General features: G+C 33.3%; 1 protein-coding gene across 5 annotated transcripts in view; it reads right to left on the bottom strand.

Annotated features, from left to right (window-relative positions):
• WDR17 (WD repeat domain 17) overlaps positions 1-19,477 on the bottom strand; it is a gene marked incomplete at both ends in the record, with an annotated part of 69,447 nt that extends 49,970 nt beyond the window's left edge. For 3 of the 5 annotated variants that reach the window (XM_080710605.1, XM_080710606.1, XM_080710607.1), the window contains 5 exons: positions 1,095-1,346; positions 4,579-4,809; positions 8,452-8,635; positions 12,314-12,442; positions 19,412-19,477. In XM_080710605.1, the coding sequence (XP_080566731.1) occupies positions 1,095-1,346; positions 4,579-4,809; positions 8,452-8,635; positions 12,314-12,442; positions 19,412-19,477 (862 nt within the window). Of the gene's footprint in view, positions 1-1,094; positions 1,347-4,578; positions 4,810-8,451; positions 8,636-12,313; positions 12,443-19,411 lie in introns of those variants that run through there. The other 2 variants (XM_080710608.1, XM_080710609.1) reach the window with 2 other exon arrangements.
• Between the last annotated feature and the right edge of the window lie 2,355 nt (positions 19,478-21,832).

The raw sequence follows: 21,832 nt of genomic DNA, 5'->3' as shown, positions 1-21,832 counted from the left end.
CTGCAAACCACCCAATAGTATCATTTTTTACTTTTTTTTTTCAGTACTGGGAATGGAACCCACAGGCACTGTACCTTTGAGCTATACCCCCAGCCCTATTTTTCAGTCTTTTTATTTTTGAAACAGGGTATCATTGAGTTGTAAAGGGCCAAAGTAGCTGAGACTGTCCATGAACATTGATCATCCTCTGGTTTCAACCTCCCAAATGCTGGGATTACAAGCATGCACCACCATGCAGGGCCAATAGTATCTTTTAAAAATGGTGGATGTTATGATATGTGGACTATATTTCATTAATAATGATGATAATAAATATATTTAAAAGCTGTGATGCCTATTATTAAGTTCTGTAAAATTAAATGCAATTAATATACAGAAACAAATAATCTATTTCCATGTGTATATTAAACACTCAAGATGTAAAGAATTCCTTTAAAATATTGAAAGGACATAGAATCATTATTATTTTGCATTAATCAATGTAGGAAGTACTTATATAGTAGGTGAAAATGCTTCTTCAGAGGCCTCTCTCTCAACCTAGGCAAATGGTAAAAGGAGTCACTTAATTCCTAATTAGCATCCTTAACAACCCCCATTGTCTCATTCTTCATAACTACTTACCTTTGCTATTTCCCTAATGATTAGAAAACCATGAAGGAGCATTTTTTCCACCCATGGTAATAAGTTCTACTTTCATTTTCAAACCAGGTTCAAAATATTTGGGTCTATGTAGGCATATCTGGATAAGGGCAGTCATGATTATTAATGAGGTAGATAGGGCTCCTATCCTGGCAAAATGTCATTCTGGTCAGTAAGTTTACTGCCATAACCAAAATTAAACTGTTCTTGTCTTTCATACATGCACAGACAAACATATATATGCAGACATACTATATTACAATGTATTTCTGGAAGTTCAGAACACTGGGCCTTATTTTTATTTTTTTAATCATCTTAAAGATGTACTATATAAATTAAAGTAAACTAGGCATTTGAGATACTAATACATTTTACACAAAATTAACCAGAAAACTATAGTTTCCCTAGCTCAATGAAAGGATACTTAAAACTCAGGAGAAGAGGCGTGAGTATACCTCCAGTTACAAACATGCCAGGAGCGCTGGGAACCCAGGCTAAACACTGTACAGAAGCTGCTGCACTGGGCAAGTTGAATGTGGTTATGCAAAAAAGTGATTCAGAATCTACTAGGCGAATTCCATAATGCAAATTAGCCACAAGAAGATAATCAGTAGATAGTGGGTCCCATTCCAGGGCAGTAATTGGATCCTCTTCATCTGTTCCTTCAAGAGATTCAGGTCTCAGAACATGTTTCTGATTTTTGTTACCTATTATGATACAAAAAAAATTTTCCAAAAAGTCACAAAAGGTTAATTAATTGTTTATTTATACTGTGGTACTGGGGATTGAACCCAGGGACATTCTACTTTTAAGTTGCATCCCCAGCTGTTTTATTTTTTATTTTGAAACAGGGTCTCGCCAAGTTGCTAAGGGCATCACTAAGTTGCTAAAGCTGGCTGTAAACCTGTGGTCCTTCTGAATCAGCCTCTCAAATGGTATTACAGGGATGCACCAGCACACCTGACTAAAATTAGTATTTAAATCATAATAATTTTATTGGTGTATAGCACCAATCTCTAAGAGTTTTGAGAATACCAATCTGTTGTTTTTTTGCAGGAAGGATCATTATCATGTGAATGCAAGGGAAGCAATTTGTTTTCTTGATGAAAGTCAAACTTGCCAAGCATGGTGGCGCACACTGTGGCCCCAGCATTTGGGAGGCTGAGACAGGAAGATCGCGGTTTGAGGACAGCCTCAGCTACTTAGTGAGGCTCTTTGCAACTCAGTGAGACCCTGTTTCAAAATAAAAAATAGCACTGGAGGTGTAGCTTGAAGGTTGAATGCCCCTGGGTTCCATCTCCAGTATCGCAAAAAAAAAAAAAAAAAAAAAAAAAAAAAAAAAAAAAGGTCAGGTCAAACTCAATGGCTTTGTTTTGGTAATCTCTAGTGCCTTAAATATTTCTATTTTTACTATAAAATTATAAGAAAAAGGTATATGTAAGTATTGCACTTGATTTTGTCAATAACAAAATTCACTTAGTTAAAATAGCACAGGAATAGGTGTTTTTCAAAATGAAGACTATCAAGAAGTGATGGATTTGAAGCTAGCTGCCTATTTCAAATTCTGCTTCCAAGATTCATAATCTGAACCCAAGTTTTTTTACTTTCATAATAGAGGAGATAACACTTGCCTCAAAGAGGTTTTTAAAAGATTAAATGTGTTAGTTGATTAGGTGCTTAGAATGTTCCAGTGGGGTAAGATAAAAACAGAAAAATATTAGTTTTCTTTTACATATCATATATTTGATATATCAGTTTTCTTGATATATCAGATATTTGTAAAGTGAATTGAAATTGTATCACTTTTGGAATGGAATTAAATTTACCAAGATGTTATATTTATATAAATATGTTAAATATATATATATTGCGGTACTAGGGATGGATTCCAGGGGCATTGGACCTCTGAGCTACAATCCCAGTCATATATTTTATTGTTTATTTTTGAAACGGTCTCACTAAGTTGCAGAGAGCCTCAGTAAGTAACTGAGGCTGTCTACAATCCCATGATCCTCCTGCCTCAGTCCACCACATGATTTGGCTATACCATTACTGGGTATCTTTCCAAAAGGGTTGAAACCGGATAACATTATGTTAAGTGAGATCATCCAAGCACAGAAAGAGAAGGGACATATATTTTCTCTAATATGCCCAAACTAGAGTGTATTGGGGATGAAAGAGGGACTCCAGATAATGGATGGGAAACCTCAGCAAAGCCAAAATGGAAGGATAGGAGAGAAAGAAGGCAGAGGTTGATTAATGGAGAAACTATATTTGAATATGTGTAAAAGTATGAATGTAGCATGGTCAACCTGGACACTCATCATTGGGAGGAAGGGAAAGGGGAAATGGGGGGTGGGAGAGGACACCAAGCACAGTCTGAATGTATGCCATTTCCAATATGATATACTAAAAGTAAAAAAAAAACTAATAACAAAAATACAATAAATAAATAAATATAGCAAGAGTCATTGATCTCTTTTTATAATAATCTTCAACAAGGGGATGAACTATCCCCATGTTAAATTAGCATAACCCACAAAGAACTAAGCCCAGATACAAAGAGCAGAGTGGTGAAGTGGTAAAGAAGTATCTGTGTATCTATTTTTACCTTTATTTAAAAGGCAAGTAATGGGTACTGTTTAAAATGTATTTAAAATATAATGCCCTCAATGTATCAATGTTGTATATAATCCTTTTTTAAGTTAATAAGAACAATTATTTTGTAAAGAAAGATTTAACAATTCACAATCTCTTCTTTTCAAATTTCATTTCTTATTTCTTTTATTAAGTTCAGATAATTTGAATGTAATATGTTTTTAAATGCAATTATTATTCTGTTCTTGTAAAAACACTCGTACCTAACTTTCTAGCCAGCCTAAGTCCCATATACTAAAAGAGACACCAGATCACTAAAAACATGTTTCCCAAAAGTTAACAATAGTTACTTAGAGGAAAGACCAAGTCAGGTACTCTTTTGTTTTTTGAATTGTACTTTTTTTTTTTTTTGCTATTTCTGAAATTTGAAAAAATCAGAATAGATTAATCTATCCTACCTTTTAACTCAGCCAAATTAATTAACTAGAGGTTCAAATTGTTATTGTCCCTTTTTTTGCCATGTTTAAAGCTTTTGTTAAAGAGCTATGGCATCAAAATTGTCTCCTTATAAGCAGGTGAGAAAATATTTTTGAGTAGTTTTAAAAAGCCATCATATTTTCTCACTGTATATTACTTTTCATTTAGGTTATTTCTTTAGTAAATAAGTAGACATAAGTAATTGACACGAAAAGCACAAACATAGGACAAATGATTTATTTGGGAAAATTCAAAATAAGATCTACACAGCTTAGTTAAATGTATTGAAATACATATAAATAAAAGTTACCTCAAATTAGTATGTGTAGTTGGCTCAATAGTGGATAATATTTTCACATCTATTACTTTAATATTAAAACGTTGTTGCTTTTGACTTTATGTATTGCTATACTTTGATCTGGAATGTTCCCCAAAGACCTATGTGTTAAAAGTTTGGTCCCTGGCTCATGGTGCTATTGGAGGTGGTGGAACCTTTAGAACATATTTTATTGGATGTACTGAGTCACTGAGGACCTGCTTCCAATGTGGTTGTGTGTGGGAAGCCAGCCCTTTCATCTTCCTCTTTTTTGCTTTCCTATTCAGGCATGTGCTGAGTAGGACTGATCCACTACATGTCCCTGCTAACATGTACTGTGTTGCCACAGACCCAAAGCAATAGAGCCAATTGGTCACATGCTTAAACCTCCAAAACTGAGCCAAAGTAAACCTTTCTTCTTTTTAAGCTTATTTACCTCAGGTATGTGTTGTAGTCCCAAAAGGCAGACTAATATACATATTGTAAGTTAGAAAGAATATCTGCTAAGAAAAATATAACTTAAGAGACTAGATTAAATGAATTCTTACCTGGCTGAAAAACTGATAGACTTCCATCAATATGACCAAATACAACTTTTCCCCTTTTTTTGGTATGCCATCTGAATATACAGATATCAGACAAGAAGCTATGAGCTTCTTTGTGAACAGTCACTCCACTATCTGGTCCTGAGATGGTCCAAATGAACAGTGGGCCTCTGTGGGAAACAAATGCTACAGCATCATCTTCATTCCAGCACCAGCTAAGACAGTTAGGCTTCCCTGAAATGAATTAAACATAGATACTTAACAGAAAGATGTGGTTTAAAATTGTGTCACTAAATACCATTTGCATTGTACATTTCTAAAGCAAATTAAAATACAAGAAAGTGTTTATTCCTTTAAAATATACTACTCTCTTACTTTGGAACTAGATTTATAAAATAATCCCAAATAATACAGGAGATATATGTAGGGAACTTTCATGATGAAAAGAATACACCTCATTGTGTTTAAATGCTTAATAGTATTTTAGTAAATGATCACATGCCTCATGAAGTAAGAAAAATTTTTATTTCTTTATTTCAATAAACTATATATTAAAGTAATGAATACTTATTGTATTTGTATATAAGACCTTTTCTAGGCATTGTAGGCATACAAAGTAGTATGGGATAAAGGATCTTCAGTATCAATTGATGAAAGATATATTAAATTCATGAAAAGATTTATGCAACTATGAAAAGTTTAGATTCAATTCCTAGCTTTACCTCTAAACTACTCTGTTTATTCATCTATAAAATATAAATAACAAAACAGCTGGCTATTTCACGTGCATCTTAAGAAAATATAATGATGTATATGAGTACCTTTTAAACTACTTTATGAAACACAAAAGTTAATCGTTAATGTTTCTGCTACTGTTATGAGCAAATAAATTTTATAAGCTAGGCAGAGTGGTACATGCCTATAATCCCAGCCAAGACAGAAGGATCACAGGTTCAATGCCATCCTCAGCAACTTAGCAAGACCCTCAAAAATTTAGCAAATCCCTGTTTCAAAAGAAACAAGAGTCTAGCTCAAAGGTAGGGTACTCCTAAATTCACTCCCCATTATCCTTTCCCCCAACAAAAATCATTCATAAAATCGATGTCTGGGAAGTTAAGGACTCAAGAGAGAGATTATAGAATCTTCTAACACAGATAAATTGATTGTATGTGGATCATCAAATTGAATAATGTATCAGATCATGTGGCAATAGGACCCAGAAGCCTATTTTTAACAAATTTCTTCAAATGAAGTTTGAGAACATCTGAGCTACTTTTCTAAAAAGAAATTTGTTACCTATTATACCTAGAAAGAGAGGTTGTGTTTAAATATATAGTATGAGCAGTATTTCCCAGGAAGAAAAAATGATATGAATAAAGACACAGTGCTGAAATTTGCAGTAAATTAAGTTTATGGCAACAGTTTATAGCTGATGAATTAAAAATATCATGAAGAAATGTGATATACATGGTGTTTGATGATAAATCATTGGCTAACATAGATGACAATATATGTTGTCTAATCTGTAGTTTTGCATATTTAAAAATATGTTCATTAAGCAGTTATAAATGGTTACAAGATGTGGTTAGAACTTTTAGTTTATTTCAAATAAAATCTGAAAAAAGTTTTAGAAAAATTTTACTTTGTGTCATTGAAAATTAACCTCACATAAAGTTGAATTTAATATATTATAAGAATGCATTGTTCAGAGACAGGAGGATCATGCAGGTTTGAAGCCAGCCACAGCTAGCTTAAGAGACCCTGTTTCCAAATAAAATATAATAAAATGGATCTGGGAGTGTAGTCCAGAGGTATAAGGCCCCTGGGTTCCATCCCCAGTACCACCAAAAAGTGCATTGCTGATTAATATTAAAATGACTGGAATAATCTGTAGGATTTGTGATTGGTGGGGAAACAAAAAATTAGAAAACATGGGGAGATATTAAAAAGACCTCAATTGAGGCTATCAATCACTGTCTGTATACCACAAAGTTTGGTACCAAAGTAATCTGGTATTTTCATTGATATAATAAAAATCTGAAGAAAAATTATGAATTAAAATAATGGCATCTCACTTAATAAAATATCTTTTAAAATATCTTTTATATAACATTCTGGTTATATAAAATAACATTCTGGTTGTTACAAGTGAAAATAAAAAATAGGGCACATCAACTTGGGAATAAAATTTATATTTGTGTGTGGGTGGGTCTGGGGATGGAACCCAGGGGCATTCAACCTCTGAGCTACATCCCTTAGCCTATTTTTTATTCTTATTTTGAAACAGGGTCTCACTAAGTTGTGAAGGGTCTCACTAAGTAGCTGAGACTGTTCGTGAATTGCAGTCCTCCAGTCTTAGCCTCCCAGATGCTGAGATTACAAGAGTGCTCCACCATGCCTGGCTCTGAAATTTGCATTTTTATATCTGAAAATTTACCTCATTTGGCCAGTATTTTTTAAATGATAGTTGAATAAGAAAATGTGTGTATTTTATTGATAAGTTCAGCATTTTTTTTTTTTTTTGGTGATACTAGGATTCCTGGAAACCCTTCTACCTTCAGGTTACACTCCCAGACCTATTTTTTATATTTTTTATATTTTTATTTGGAAACAGGGTCTCTTAAGCCAACAAAGCTAGCTTCGAACCTGTGGAATCCTCCTGTCACTGCCTCCCAAGTGGGGGATTACAAGCGTGTGCCATCACACCTGGCAAGTTCAGCATTCTTAATGATCCAAAGACATGGAAAAGACAAAGAAAAAGCTATATTGTAAGTAACTTAAATATATCTATAGGTTCCAAAAGACATTATTATTATGAAAAATATGATTGCCTATGAATTCCCAATAATGTTGCTATATATTTAGAAGAATATTATAAAGAAATTTTGATTGAAATAAAGTTGGTGAAATTGTCCTGTTTCAATTTTCCATCTAAGATAGAAAATTGTTAGATTCATTAATTTTAACCCATTAAGATGTATGGCTACAAACCGAGTGTGGTGGTGCGTGTTTATAATCCCAGCATTTGGGAGGCTGAGGCCAGAGGATCGTGGTTAGTGGACAGCCTCAGCTACTTAGCGAGGCCATTCACAACTCAGTGAGACCCTCTTTCAAAAATAAAAAGACAAAAAAAAAAAAAATAGGGCTAGGAGTGTAGCTCTGAGGTAGAATGCCCCTGGGTTCCAGCTCCAGTACCACAAAAAAGAAAAAAAAATGTATGACTACAATGCACCAATAAAAAAAATCTAAAAAAATTTAAAGAAGCTACTAATATGGAAAATATATCCAGTAATAGCTTAAAAGCCTAGTCTATAATTGGAGCTCAAAGAGTGAGTTATTGTTACACTGAACACAGAAAAACAATTAATTGTATTATCAATATGGAGTAAGATTAAAGTAGGAGTTTCCAATGCTAAATAGAAATAGGATAATAAATATTCAAATTTACAAAGATCTATTTGTATACTAGGACTTTCTCCAATGAACAAATTACACATAAAAGTAGAAAACCAAGTGAACATTATATTAAGTATATGCATAATATTATCTTTGTATATTAAACAGAGGTATAGACCAATGATGAGGCAAAGCCTTTTACTCATTTCATTAAAAGTAAATTTTAAATAATTATTTTTATATTTATTTTGAAATCTGCACATTTCAATATTAATGAAATTATTTTGTATTGATGTTTTAGTTAAGCATATCTTCTAGGTATAATTATTTCATAAAAATGCTTTTATACATATCTGTATAGGAGTCATGATGCATTTCTTATATAGGTTAGTTTGAAATCACAAACTTAAAAACTGAACTACTAAAACTAGTTGTGATTGTTGAAATAAAATATAAACTAAGTCTCGGTGATAAACATACCTTTTGCACTGTCGAGTTTAGCAATGACTCTCTGTTCTGCAACATTCCAAATGATCACTAAGTTATCAATACTACCACTTGCAAACAGATCAGGGTTATGTGGACACCAAGAGATAGCGGTGATTCTTTTCTTATGTTCAGACATAATTGCATGAAGTTTGAATTCATTATAACGATGATCCAACTAAAACAAAATATATAAATAAGAAGTTTTAGTGTTCCTTTTTAGATAATACATTCTTGATTATCATGCTATGTAAGAAAAAAGCTACACACATGAAAAATTAGTTCACCTAATCATAAAGTTATGAACACATTCCAAGCCATATTCTACAGTCAACTACATTCAAGTATAGTCAATTGGCTGAAAGAAACCATTAAGAAAATGAATTGATATAAATACAGATCAATTAAGATTAGCAAAAATAAATATTTTAAATTTAAATATGCATAGTATTTCAGAGATTTGCTACATTTTTTAATAAATTTATACTGTAACTTTTTTCTACAATTTTTTACTTATATTTGAATCAAAAAGATTTAGGTTAAATAAACCAACTTCTCATTCTTATGTTATTGAGATGTTCTTCCACAGCAGTATTATTGTCGGCCATTTTCTATAACATTGCTTTTCAGATGGGAGATTAGGTTGTGTTTTTATATATAAGTGGATGAAATGGATAGCTTATTTTTTCCTGTTTCCTTTGTGAATGTGCCTTCATTCATTAGTGGATTAATTAATTTTTCCATTATTTTATCATGTCTTAGTTTATCTTGTACATGTTAGGTTGTTGTAATGAACTTTTCACAGTGTCACTGAAGGGTTTTTTTTTTGTGTGTGTGTGTGTATGTAGTGCTGAGGATGGAACCCAGGGGCAATGTACTTCCGTCCGAGCTATACCACCAGCCCTATTTTATTTATTTATTTATTTATTTATTTATTTATTTATTTATTTATTTATTTATTTATTTTACAGTACTGAGGGTGGAAACCAGGGGCATTCTACCTCTGAGATACAACCCCAGCCCTATGTTTTATTCTTTACTTTTGAAACAAGGTCTCACTGAGTTGCAAAGGGTCTCGCTAAAGTAGCTGAGGCTGATCCCCAACCATGATCCTCTGGTCTTTGCCTCCCGAATGCTGGGAGTACAAACAAACATGTGCCATCATTCCTGGCCTCACTGAAAGTTTTTAAAACCTTTATATTAAATGTTATACCAACCTATCTTTAAGTACTTGCAGTGAAATCCTTCAGGACATCCTTTAGTAATATACATGGATCAAACCTCTGCTATCTTGCCAAAACTAATTTGTTATCAGGTTGCTCCTTGCTTGTTCTGAACTTCTTGTTTCTCCAACAGGGAAAAACAATTTCCCTGTTAAAGCCTATGCTTGCTGTTCCCTTGATCTCTACTGTTTTCCCCACTGATTTGCTCAAGGCTATGTATTCACTTGTTCAATTTTTAGTTCAAAATCACCTCTTCTCAACCATGCTATGCTATCAAAATTCACAACTCTCCCTAAAGTCTACCTCATGGTTATCTCTGTTATTCATTTTATGATCTCTCCCTGCCACCCTAAGAACATAAGTAGCACAAGAAGATTTTACCTGGTTAGTTCACCACTGTATCTCTGTTGTTAAGTAATACTTGGTCTACAAAGAAATTTAATTGATGCTGAAAGACCAAACCATTATGCTATTGTTTGGTATTATATAAGTTCTAAGTTTTGTTATCCCAACAATGATGCCATAAACAACATTTATATCAAATTTTGACTAATGATCTAATTATTTTCCTAAGGTTTTCTCTTATATTAATTTTTTCTCCTTCCATTATTCTTAGACAATTTTGATGAAGGAAAAAACGATCCAGTACTATTGGTATTCTCATCTGATTAGCACTAGAACAATAATAATTTTAAGCTGGCCCACTTAAATACATAATTATTTAGCTCAAAGACTCTTTTTAGTTCTTACTTAGGGCCTCTATTTATTCATATGATAAATGGGTTAAAACCTGTGATATATATAGATACAATGGAATTCTATTAAGCAGTAAAGAAGAATAAAATTATGTCATTTATAGGAAAATGGGTGAACCTAGAGAATATTATGTGAAGTGAGATTAGCTAGTCACACAAAGTGAAACGTCATATGTTTTCTCTCATATGTGGAAGCTAGGGAGTAATCGGGATACCAGAGAGACTTCAGATAATGGAGGAGAAAGTCCAGTGGAGCTAAGGAGTGGTCGAGGGGAAGAGGACAGAGCGAAGAGAGGGAGAATTAATTAATGGGACATTTCCACTGACATTATGTATACACGTGGAAAACCGATATCAATCTCACTATCCTATTTGGGGATGGTGTAGGAAGTGGAGACGGAGCTGGGAAAAAGCCCACCAAGTGCTGTGTGCATGTGCATCATAATCATTCTGAACTACACTATGATGTGAGACCATGGTGTACTGATAAAAGTACAAAATATAAATACATAATTATATGTATTTAGAAATAAATATTTAGAAATAATTAGGCTATGTTCTCCAGTTCCATCCATTTCCCTGTATATGATGTAATTGTATTATTCTTTATTGCTGAATAAAATTCCACTATATACATATCCCACAGTTTTATAATCAGTTCATCTGTTGATGAACATCTTGGCTGGTTCCATTATTTGGCAACTGTGAATTATGCAGCTATGAACATAGATACACATGCATTAGTTTGGTGGTTTGGTTTGCTTTCTTTTGGGTAGTAGATACCCAGAAGTCTATCGCTGGATCAAATGGTAAGTTTGTTCCCATTCTCCTGAGGAACCTCCATACTGCTTTCCAAAGTGGTTGCACTAATTTGCAATCCAACCAACAATGTATTAGAGTTCTCGCTTCTCCACATTCTCATCAGCATTTATTGTTGTTTGTGTTTTTAATGATTGTCATTCTAGTTGGAGTTAAGTAAAATCTTAGGGTAGTTTTGATTTGCATCTCTTTGGAGAACATTATGATAAGTGAGGTTAGTCAGTCACAAAAAATAAGAAATCGGATGCGCTCCCTAACATGCAGAACCTAGGGAGAAAATGGGTCATAGGAGGAACCCTAGACAAAGGAGGAGAAACTATAGATGTGCAAGTAAGCCAACCTAAATGAGGGGAATGTGAGGGGGAAGAGGGAAATTCCCTAATGTAGGTGATGTACATTCACAAACATATCTAAGTCAACCACTAAGCCAAACATGAGAAGGAGGGAGGGGCAGGGAATATGGTGGGAATTGAGGAAGGGCTAAATGAGTGATGTGTGCATGTAGGCCTCTACCATCTTGTACTCCATTAAGAGATATGACTACAATGCACCAATAAAAAATAAAAAAGAAATGAATAGGCTGTTATGTTATTTAGCAATTTAAGCTACCTGTGATAGATATTGTAAATGTACCCATGTAGCTAATAGAAAAACCTTCTCTATATGTTAGAAATTAAAGAATCTATAAATATAGAAAATGTACAAAGAACCTTTGTTGTACATCAATAACTCTCACTGACTTTGCCATTACAAATTATAGTTTTCTAACCACACTATAGAATATTGAACTATTTGCAGAAATTAATTTATTAATGGATTCCTATTAAGTTTTACATCAGTATTATGAGACTATACTGTTACATTGAAATAAACCATAAATTACTGCTAGAATACTTTAATATAACAAAGCCAATATAGTATGAAAGCAAAATATTTGAAATTAGAAACATCAATTCAGTTATACCATTAAGCTTTCATGTGACAGGGACTTAAAATAAATATGAATAAATAATATTTTACCTGTTAAAATTAAAAATCAATAAGTTAGTATTATTTTACCTGATAAATATAGATAGCCAGAGTAGCACAATATGCAAACCTGTCTCCATTGGCAGCACATACATCTTTGTTCCAGGGTTGACATCCAGCAGCCAACAATCCCACTTGCCTTACCTGGGACATATTTGGCTTGAAAAGAAAATTTGAAAAAAATGTCAGTGATTTTCATTATTGGCTAAATTTCTTTATATATATATATATATATATATATATGTATATATATATATATATGTGTGTGTGTGTGTGTGTGTGTGTGTGTGTGTATGTATGTATGTATGTATGTATGTATGTATATATATCCCAATCTTTACCTTCATGCCCTAAATTTTTTTTTTTACTAATTCTATTGATTTCCCATTACCTTTTCAGATAAAAGGAGTTGAAACCGTCAAATGCATATAAACATCAAGGCAAGTAATTCAGAGATCATGAGATCATAAAATGAGGAATGACTATGTTGGTGAACCCTTAAGGACTGATGAAAACTATAGTGAAAATCAAGTGAATATCCTATCTAAAAGGTTTCCGTACCACTGAAGATGGCTACCCCATGCCACTAGATGGATATAACTTCACAGAAAAACTAAAATATCCAGATATTTCTGTGAACTATACGATTTTTACATACTGTTAAATCATTAAAGCAGCCAATTGAAATTTAAAACACTATAGACCGATGCTGTGTGGACTGTGTCATGTCATAGAACTTCGTGGAGTGTTTGGTTTTTATGGGTTTTATTTTGTGGTACTGGGGATTGAACCCAGGGGTATACTTTGTTTGAGCCACACCTCCAGCCTTTTTTATTTTTGTTTAGAAACAGGGTCTCGTTAGTTTGCTTGAGTCTTGCTAAGTTGCTGAGGCTGGTCTTGAACCTGTGATTCTTCTGTCTCAGTTTGCCAACCCCCACCCAAATACTGGGATTACAGGTGTGTGCCACGGTACCTAGCCGAACATGGTGCTTACACTGACTATCCTCACAAAACCTAGTGAAAATAATTATATCTATACAAGGTGTTTAACAACATTACTCATCATTAAAAGCAGAAAGCAAAAAGCTGGTAATTAATTTATATTTGAATAAACATTAATACAGTAAATTATTGGCCAAGACATTTTTTTAAAGTAGAATCCAAAGCCAGGTGTGGTGGCACACGCCTGTAATCCCAGCATCCAGGAGGCTGAGTCCGGAGGATCGTGGTTCAAGGGCAGCCTCAGCAACTTAGTGAGGCCCTCTGCAACTAAGTGAGACCCTGTTTCAAAATAATAAAATGATTTAAAAAATAGGACTGAGGGTGTATCTTGAAGGTTGAATGCCCCTGGGTATCCCAAAGTATCCCCAGTACCACAAAAAAGTGGAATCCAGAACATCACTAGGTATTTTATCTAATACTATTCTAAAAATATAGAAGTGTCTAAAATGAAAGACAATCTTCCACTTGCACTATAAATTAATTCCATTTAAATATCAATTAGTGTGAATTTCATACCTGATTTTCAAGTAAGGAAAATACTATATAAAGCAATTATAACCTTAAAATAGTTTTAGATAATTAAATGGAAAACTAGGTTATATTATAAAATCAGTTTTACCTAACTTATTCAATATTTAGTCAACATTGTTTATTCTGCTCAAAAGCTTTATAAGAGCATAATGTTAATGTCAAAACGAAAGCATATAGAAGTATCACTTATATAAAACATACACATACACACATATGTGATTGGTAGTAGGAATGTCTCAGGGGCTTGCTTGTAGAGTGTATTCCCTGGAGTCCTCCAATTTAATTTAGATACCCTCTTATCTTCCTAATCTGCTACCTAGAAATTTAAAGAAAGCTTATCCTGAAATAATGATGCATGGTGTTGATCTGGGAGAATAGCTTGGTGTCTCTTTTTATTATTTGCTTCATTTTCAGTATTATCTGGAATCCTATACTGATTATACCCCCAGTTTTTTTTAATGTCCAGCAATTACTAAATGCTCATCTGTTATATTTTACCCAATGGACTAGTAATATGTATTAATTTACAAAATTACTTTTATCTTTTCCACTTCATATTTTGCTTCTGGAAATGATCTACTTTCTCTGCTTTTTTATCCTCTTCTTCTTCAACATTTTATAGTTTTAGCCTAATAAAGCACCTACCTAGACAGAACTTGTTAAAGATATACAAAAAAGTAAACAAATCATTTGAAGTGAATAATTTCTGTGATAAAGAAACAGTGCTATCAATCTTTAATGCTTACTAGTATTCAAAAACTTCTACAGAAATATTCTTTATTCCTCCTCTAAAGACACTATATTTCTTCAGGTACTAGCATTCAGGATAAATTAATATCTCTGTGTATTATATATATCTGCATATACATAATATATATACCTTTATATATAAAACATAATATATATACCTTTTTCAATTAATGTTACAATATCTTTTTGAATAATATATGTAAATATATAATATATATACATATATATACAATTTCAGCCTCAAAGTAGTTAAATAACCTTTTATATATTATTTATCCATGATTACTAATTATGACATTTCTGGGTAACTAAAAATTACTTAACAAAATGTTGAGTTTATATTTGGAAAAGAAACAACATGTATACCTCTAGCATCTTGTACCCCATTAAGATGTATGATTACAATGCACCAATAAAAAAATTTTTAAAAAGCCGGGTGTGGTGATACAAGCTTGTAATTCCAGCATTTGAGAGGCTGAGACTGAAGGATTGTGGTTTGCAGCCAGCCTCAGCTCTTTAGTGATACCTTTTGCAACTCAGTGAGACCCTGTTTCAAAATAAAGAATAAAAATAGGGCTTGGGCTGTAGCTCAGAGGTAGAATGCCCCTGGGTTTCACTGCCAGTACTGAAAGAAAAAAGAAAGAAAGAAAAAAAGAAACATAACTAAGAAAAACTTGAAACATATAAAATGCAGTCATTTTAAAATTTTCACCTTCTGCTAACTTTCATATTTTAAAAATTAATAAACTATTTTAGAGTAGTTTTAGGTTTATAGCATAATTGAGTGGAAAGTACAGTGCATTCTTAAATATCCATTCTAGCCTTTCACTTTTGTGGTGCTGGGGATTGAACCCAGGGACATTCTGCATCTGAGCTACACACAAGCCTCACTTTTTATTTTTATTTTGAAACAGGGTCTCACTAAGTTGTGGAAGGCCTCACTAAGTAGCTGAGGCTGGCCATGAACCTGGATCCTCCTGTCTCTGCCTCCCAAGTACTGAGATTACAAGCATGCGCCACCATGCCCAGCTTGGCATTTTATTTTTTAAAGCTATGATTCTGAATGTAATCTAAAAACATATCACTAAACATATAAATACCATTATGTTAAAAATCTGTATTATGTATTCAAACAACTGTTAGTATTTGAAACTTCTTATTTTTTCAATAGGATTATGACATATATATGTTTATATATAATATAATATATATATTATATATAGTGGTATATTTATATATACCAGTTTATTAAGTGGTATCTATGGTTGCCATGGAGATTAAATGTCCATGGGTTTTCCTTTGTTATTAGCATGAATGGTTGCACAATTAATATTTCTATATTCTTAAAAATAGAAAACATTCAATTAAGTGTATATTTCAAAATATATACTTGTAAATTTAAATGTAAATCCTATAAACTATGTCATGTAAAATAGTAAATAGGCATATTTAATTGTAATAGGTAATACATTTAATATGTATTTTAAACCTTTCATTATCCTCTCTTCAGAATGTTTTATTTTTATGTGACTCACTTAAGAATTTTCATGTCTATTCCAAATAGTTGTTGCTTCAGGAAATAACTCTTTTGGCCCCAAAGTAACGTGTACTCTTTACCAATGAGGAACTAAACACTGCAGCTCACTGAATAATACAAATTTATAATGAATTCTGGAAGAAAGCCAGAGAACTGTGTCATCACACATGCAACTGACAGTGACAGTCACCTGGCAGCTGTGGCCTTTGCAGGATATTATTTTTAATTTTCTAACCTAATTCTGTTTTTGGTTTCAGTCATACCACATGAAATACACTACCACACACATGCACCAATTACACGGTTTACTGTTATGTTTAATAGGGAATATATGTTGAAAGATACTTTGCACAGTAAGTGAAGTCATGATAAAAGTATGTCTTCATAGCCATGCGTGGTGGCGCACGCTTGTAATCCCAGCATTCCGGAGGCTGAGACCTGGAGGATCACGGTTCGCGGACAGCCTCAGCTACTTAGTGAGGCCCTCTGCAGCTCAGTGAGACCCGGTTTCAAAATAAAGAACAAAAAAATAGGGCAGGGGGTGTAGCTCCAAGGTCAAATGCCCCTGGGTTCCATTCCCAGACCCACAAATAAATAAATAAACAAACAAACAAATAAATAAAAGTATGTCCTCATTAGCATTGTACAGGTAATAAAGCTTACTTTTGAATATACAAATAATTATAATACGGGTGATCACCATAAAATTTCAAATATAGCCAGGCATGGTGGCATACACTTGTAATCCCCTCGCTTGGGAGGTGGAGACAGGAGGATCGCGCAGGTTCAAAGCCAGGCTTGTGGGTTTAAGAGACCCTGTTTCCAAATAAAATATAAAATAGCTCTGGGAGTGTAGCCTGGAGGCAGAAGGGTTCCATCCCCAGTACCGCCAAAAAAATTTTTTTTCAAATATAGATAATAGAGTTATGATATCATCAATCCAAATTTCAAAAGTAAATCAAAATTAAGTTTATGGAAGCCAGGCATGGTGGCACACACTTGTCATCCCAGCATTTGTGAGGCTGAGACGGGAAGATCACAGTGTATTACTAACAGAATTTTTAACTAAAAAATCCAACTTCCCTTCCTGTGAATATTTTAAAAAATAACTCAAGAAATCTCATATGATAAATAATTACTTAGGATATATTTGTATCTCCACATAACTTAAAAATAATTTCAATTTTTGGCTTAAAATGAAGCCAACAGTCACACGTCAATTGTGTTTAGAATAGGATCTTTTACTCTCATCTGTTTAAGAACTGATCAAGCCGCCGGGCATGGTGGCGCACGCTTGTAATCCCCGTGCTTGGGCTTGGGAGGCAGAGACAGGAGGATCGCGCAGGTTCGAAGCCAGCCGCGCCCACTGGCTTAGGAGACCCTGTTTCCAAATAAAAATGTGAAAATAGGTCTGGGAGTGTACCACCAAAAAAAAAAAAGAACTGATCAAAACTTGAACAAGAAGGAGTCCAAACTCTGAATGATGACATGGTAATTTTAAGGACAATCTTTTTATATTTAAGAACAGTTCCTCTTTTACTATGTCTCAAAACCATAAATTAATTTACAAAGACCCATAGTAAAATTAAAGGGCAAAAAAGGAAATATTTTTGAATTTTCATAATCTTCCTGAACTGCTTCAAAGGTACTTTATAAAAACACATATTTTAGTAAAAAGGATTTTTATTAAAATCAGTTCTCCCTTACCCCCCTGATTAGACTATCACCCTGTGTTATCCTATGGGAACCACTTAAGGAAAAAAAAAACATTTTAAAAACATCAGAATCATGGTTAGTAGACAATCTCAGTTACTTGGTGAGGCCTTCTGCAACTCAGTGAGATGCTGTTTCAAAAAATAAAGAATAGGGCTGGGATGTAGCTCAGTGGCAAAGCGCCTGCTTTGCAGGTGTGGCGCTCTGGGTTCAATCCCCAGTTCAAAAAAATAAATAAATAAAAAATAAAAAAAATAAAAAATAAAGAATAAAAAATAGGGCTGGGGGTGTAGGTCAGAGGTAGAATGCCCCTGGGTTCCATCTCTAATACCACACACACACAAAAAAAAAAAAAATCAGAAATACACTTTTATTACATGTAAAATATAATAACACATTACAAAGGATACCAGTACTCTAGGGATGTGTGTGTGTGTGTGTGTGTGTGTGTGTGTGTGTTGCTATGTATGTGTCTTAGAATTAGACTATTAAACTCATAAGTTAAATTTTTCCATCACTATAGATAAAGTTGGAATTCAGGATGAAAAGCTATTTAATAATTTCCACCACTTTTCTGAGAAATGTTTTAGGTTTCACAAATATGAGTATTAATATCTAAAGTTAGCTATCAATTGGCTCCAAAGATGTTTACAGGCATGTTACACAAGGGGGGAAAAAGTATCTAGAAAACACTCAAGAAGCTATACACACTGCTGAGAATTTATAATTAAAAAGAAGAAAAATAATGAGAAATACAGGACTGACATGATTAGAATGGAGACATGAAAAACAATAAAAATAAAATTCTGCGTATCTTAAGAGCCTATGCCGTCCAACAAAGATGAGAAAAATGTGATCAAACTGCACAGAGATAGGCTGGCTTTTTTGTTGAAATAAATTAGTGAAAATAAAAATCCACACAGTCGTCATTTAAATAATGCTAAACTCTCCATTAGAAATGTAAAATAAAAAGAAACCCTATATTTCTAAGCTAAGCCCATTTTAACAAAGCTGTCCATTTTAGCATGCTATATTTTAAATAACTTTTTATTATTGAAATAATGATCAGGATAAAAATTACCATGCAAAATTTTCCATGATATTGCAATTCCTTTGGAACCATAATTAATTGCCTAAAATTTATCGTATACAATATGGCACTCATTCTTAGAAATTTTGTGCATTTCCTTTTATAATATTATTCTAATATATAGTACTAAAATACATTTAACTTCTATTTCATTAAATGGTTTTATATTAAATTACTTTCTTCAGGTTATTGCTATTTTCATACATTAATCTCATTTACAAAATGATATTTTATATTTAAAGCCTAAAGACAAGATGAAAATATGACTAAAATTTATCTGAAAGCAGGATAGAAAAAATACGTTTTTCTTTAATATATGATTATAACTATTTTAATAAAGTATACTTATTTCTGCTTGAAACATATCAAAAAACTATCTTATCTACTATCAGAATTCGGTAATGCAAAAGTATCTTCAGTATAAGTGAAACAAAATATAGCTGCATAAGAATCAAAGCGGAAAACAACCACAGAAAGTCATAGTTACAACATAAATGTATCTTACTCTTTGTAGTCCTTCAAACCAATCATCTTGCTCAAACCAATGTGAAACGTAAGTCATCCAAGCCATAGAATGATTCTACTTTAATCAAGGCAAATGGAAACTCGGCATCAGAATAGTCAGCACCTAAAGTAACAATAATGTGTTTCAACCAGACAAGCTTGACCACAATCTCTCTTGTGAAATGAGGTCAGTACAAGAAACTAAATACTGCATAAATATTTCAGCTTAAAGGGCTGTAATACCTCAGAAATAATTACCCTGTCAGATGGATGCTAATTCAGAAAATATAATACTATATTAAGATAAATAATTATGTTGTATAATTTCAGAGAATGCTACATCAGGTATTCTATTAGACTTTCAGTTTGCATTCTAAAAATATCTTAGGTTTAACTTTTGTATGAAATAGGCAAATGATTTCAAAAGATAGAAGTTTTATTTTTTTAAGAAATCCTAACAACGTATTAGAAAGTAAAAAAAAAAAAAAAAAAAAAAAGTTCAAATTTCCACTTCGAGCTGGACATAAAGCTAGATATATAAAACTTCCAAATTAAAAAGTGTACAAATGACAATGTCAATCTTACGTTACTGTTTGCTTACAGCTCAGTACTTGAGAGTCAAATCTTTTTATAGTTTGCTGATTGCTAATCACCTCTTTCAAAAAGTTTAGAGTGCTAGTACATTCAACAGGTGATAAAAATCACATGAATTTTATTTTTTACTCATTCTGCAATAAATTATTTACTAGCCATGATAAAAATATATATACTTCTTGCTATATCAGAGAATAACTGGACTGCAAAATATCCTCTATAAGACTTAGATGTTTAACCAAATATGTAAAAGGATCCAAGTGACCTTTTCTCAATGAAACTCATCAAACCTTTACATTTGTACAAAAATCAAAGAAAGGAAGGAAGAAAGGGAGGGAGGGTAGGAGGAAGGAAGAGAGGAAGAAACAAAACAGGAAAGAATAAAAGGAAAAAGTAAAAGAGCAAAAAAAGGGGGAAGAGAAAAAGGGAGAGAAGAGCAAAGGGATAGAAGAAAACAGGGAGACAGAAGAAGAGGAAAAAGAAGAGGAAATAATTAGATTGTTTCCTCCTTCACACCCAAAAGCAAGGCAGAGTTTACTCTGGCATAAAAAGACACGCTACTATGAAATATAAGTATTGCTATAGCAAATTGAGAATAGCCTATCTGAACTGTGATTTCTTATATCATAGAAATATTTTCAATAATACCTTCTTGAAGTCCTTGCTTCCACAAGAAGTTCCAGGACTGGCAAGTCCCTTGCTTAATTTCACTACATTGATGTCTGCCTTGAATCAGGGCAGTGCTATTTTCCCTGTTCTTAGTTCTCCCGGAGGGCTCTCCACCTGTCTGTCTGCTCAGTTCGAATCTCCTGCCTTATCCAAGCCTCTGGAACTGTCTCCACCTCTTAGCTGTCTCTCGTCTGGCTTATCCTAGCTGGACTTGCACTTCTTGGTAGAAGTCCTGCATATGTTTTTGGTTTACTTTTTCCCTTTTTCTTTAACCTGTATGCAACAGGCCTAAATCTCCTGACTACTTTGTCTCTGTTTCAATGATCCCAGTTCCTCTACCAATACACTTAACCTTCTATCCAAGCCACGCTCCTAAGCTTCAGTTCCAATACCTACTAATCCTGGATACCTCAAACTTTCACCTGTGCATCTTGGTATTAGCATGTTTAGAACTTAAAATCTATTTCAAGTAAGGTTTCCTTTTTTATCACCACCCAAGATTCTTCCTCTTGGATGTTCCATTCCAATGACCATGAGAATACTATAGATAGTAAATTGAAATGAAGACATTAAGCCATCTGCTGCTCATTAATGTTGTCTTTCCTTCCTATTACATATGATCAGCAAGCCGTTTCAAATTACATTTAAAATGCTTCATCAAAAGGCCCTTATCTCCATCCCTAATTCCACTTTTTATTTATTTATTTATTTATTTATTTATTTTATTTATTTTTTGCGGGTCTGGGGATGGAACCCAAAGGCATTTGACCTCCAAGCTACACCCCCCACCCAATTTTTTATTCTTTATTTTGAAACAGGGTCTCACTAAGTTGCGAACTGCCTAAGTACCTGAGGTTGTCTGTGAACCACGATCCTCCTGTCTCAGCCTCCCAAATGCTGGGATTACAAGCGTGCGCCACCACACCTGGCTCCTAATTCCACTTTTTAAATAAAACTTCTCATCATGTTTTGTGCAGACAAATGGAATAATTTACTTACCGGTCCCCTGCTTTCATTGTAGTTCCCAAACATAAACTGTTCTACACTTTCAGACTAAGTGCCTTGAAGATTCGAAATGCTTTTGCTTTGGATGCACTTCCTTTACACATTTCCTGTAGAGGATGGAGCTCTTTCATACTCTTCAAGAGTATGAAAATAA

This window comes from Muscardinus avellanarius, assembly GCF_963383645.1.
Source record: "Muscardinus avellanarius genome assembly, chromosome: 14".
NCBI classification, from domain to species: domain Eukaryota; kingdom Metazoa; phylum Chordata; class Mammalia; order Rodentia; family Gliridae; genus Muscardinus; species Muscardinus avellanarius.
This window is presented reverse-complemented; position numbering and strand designations above follow the sequence as displayed.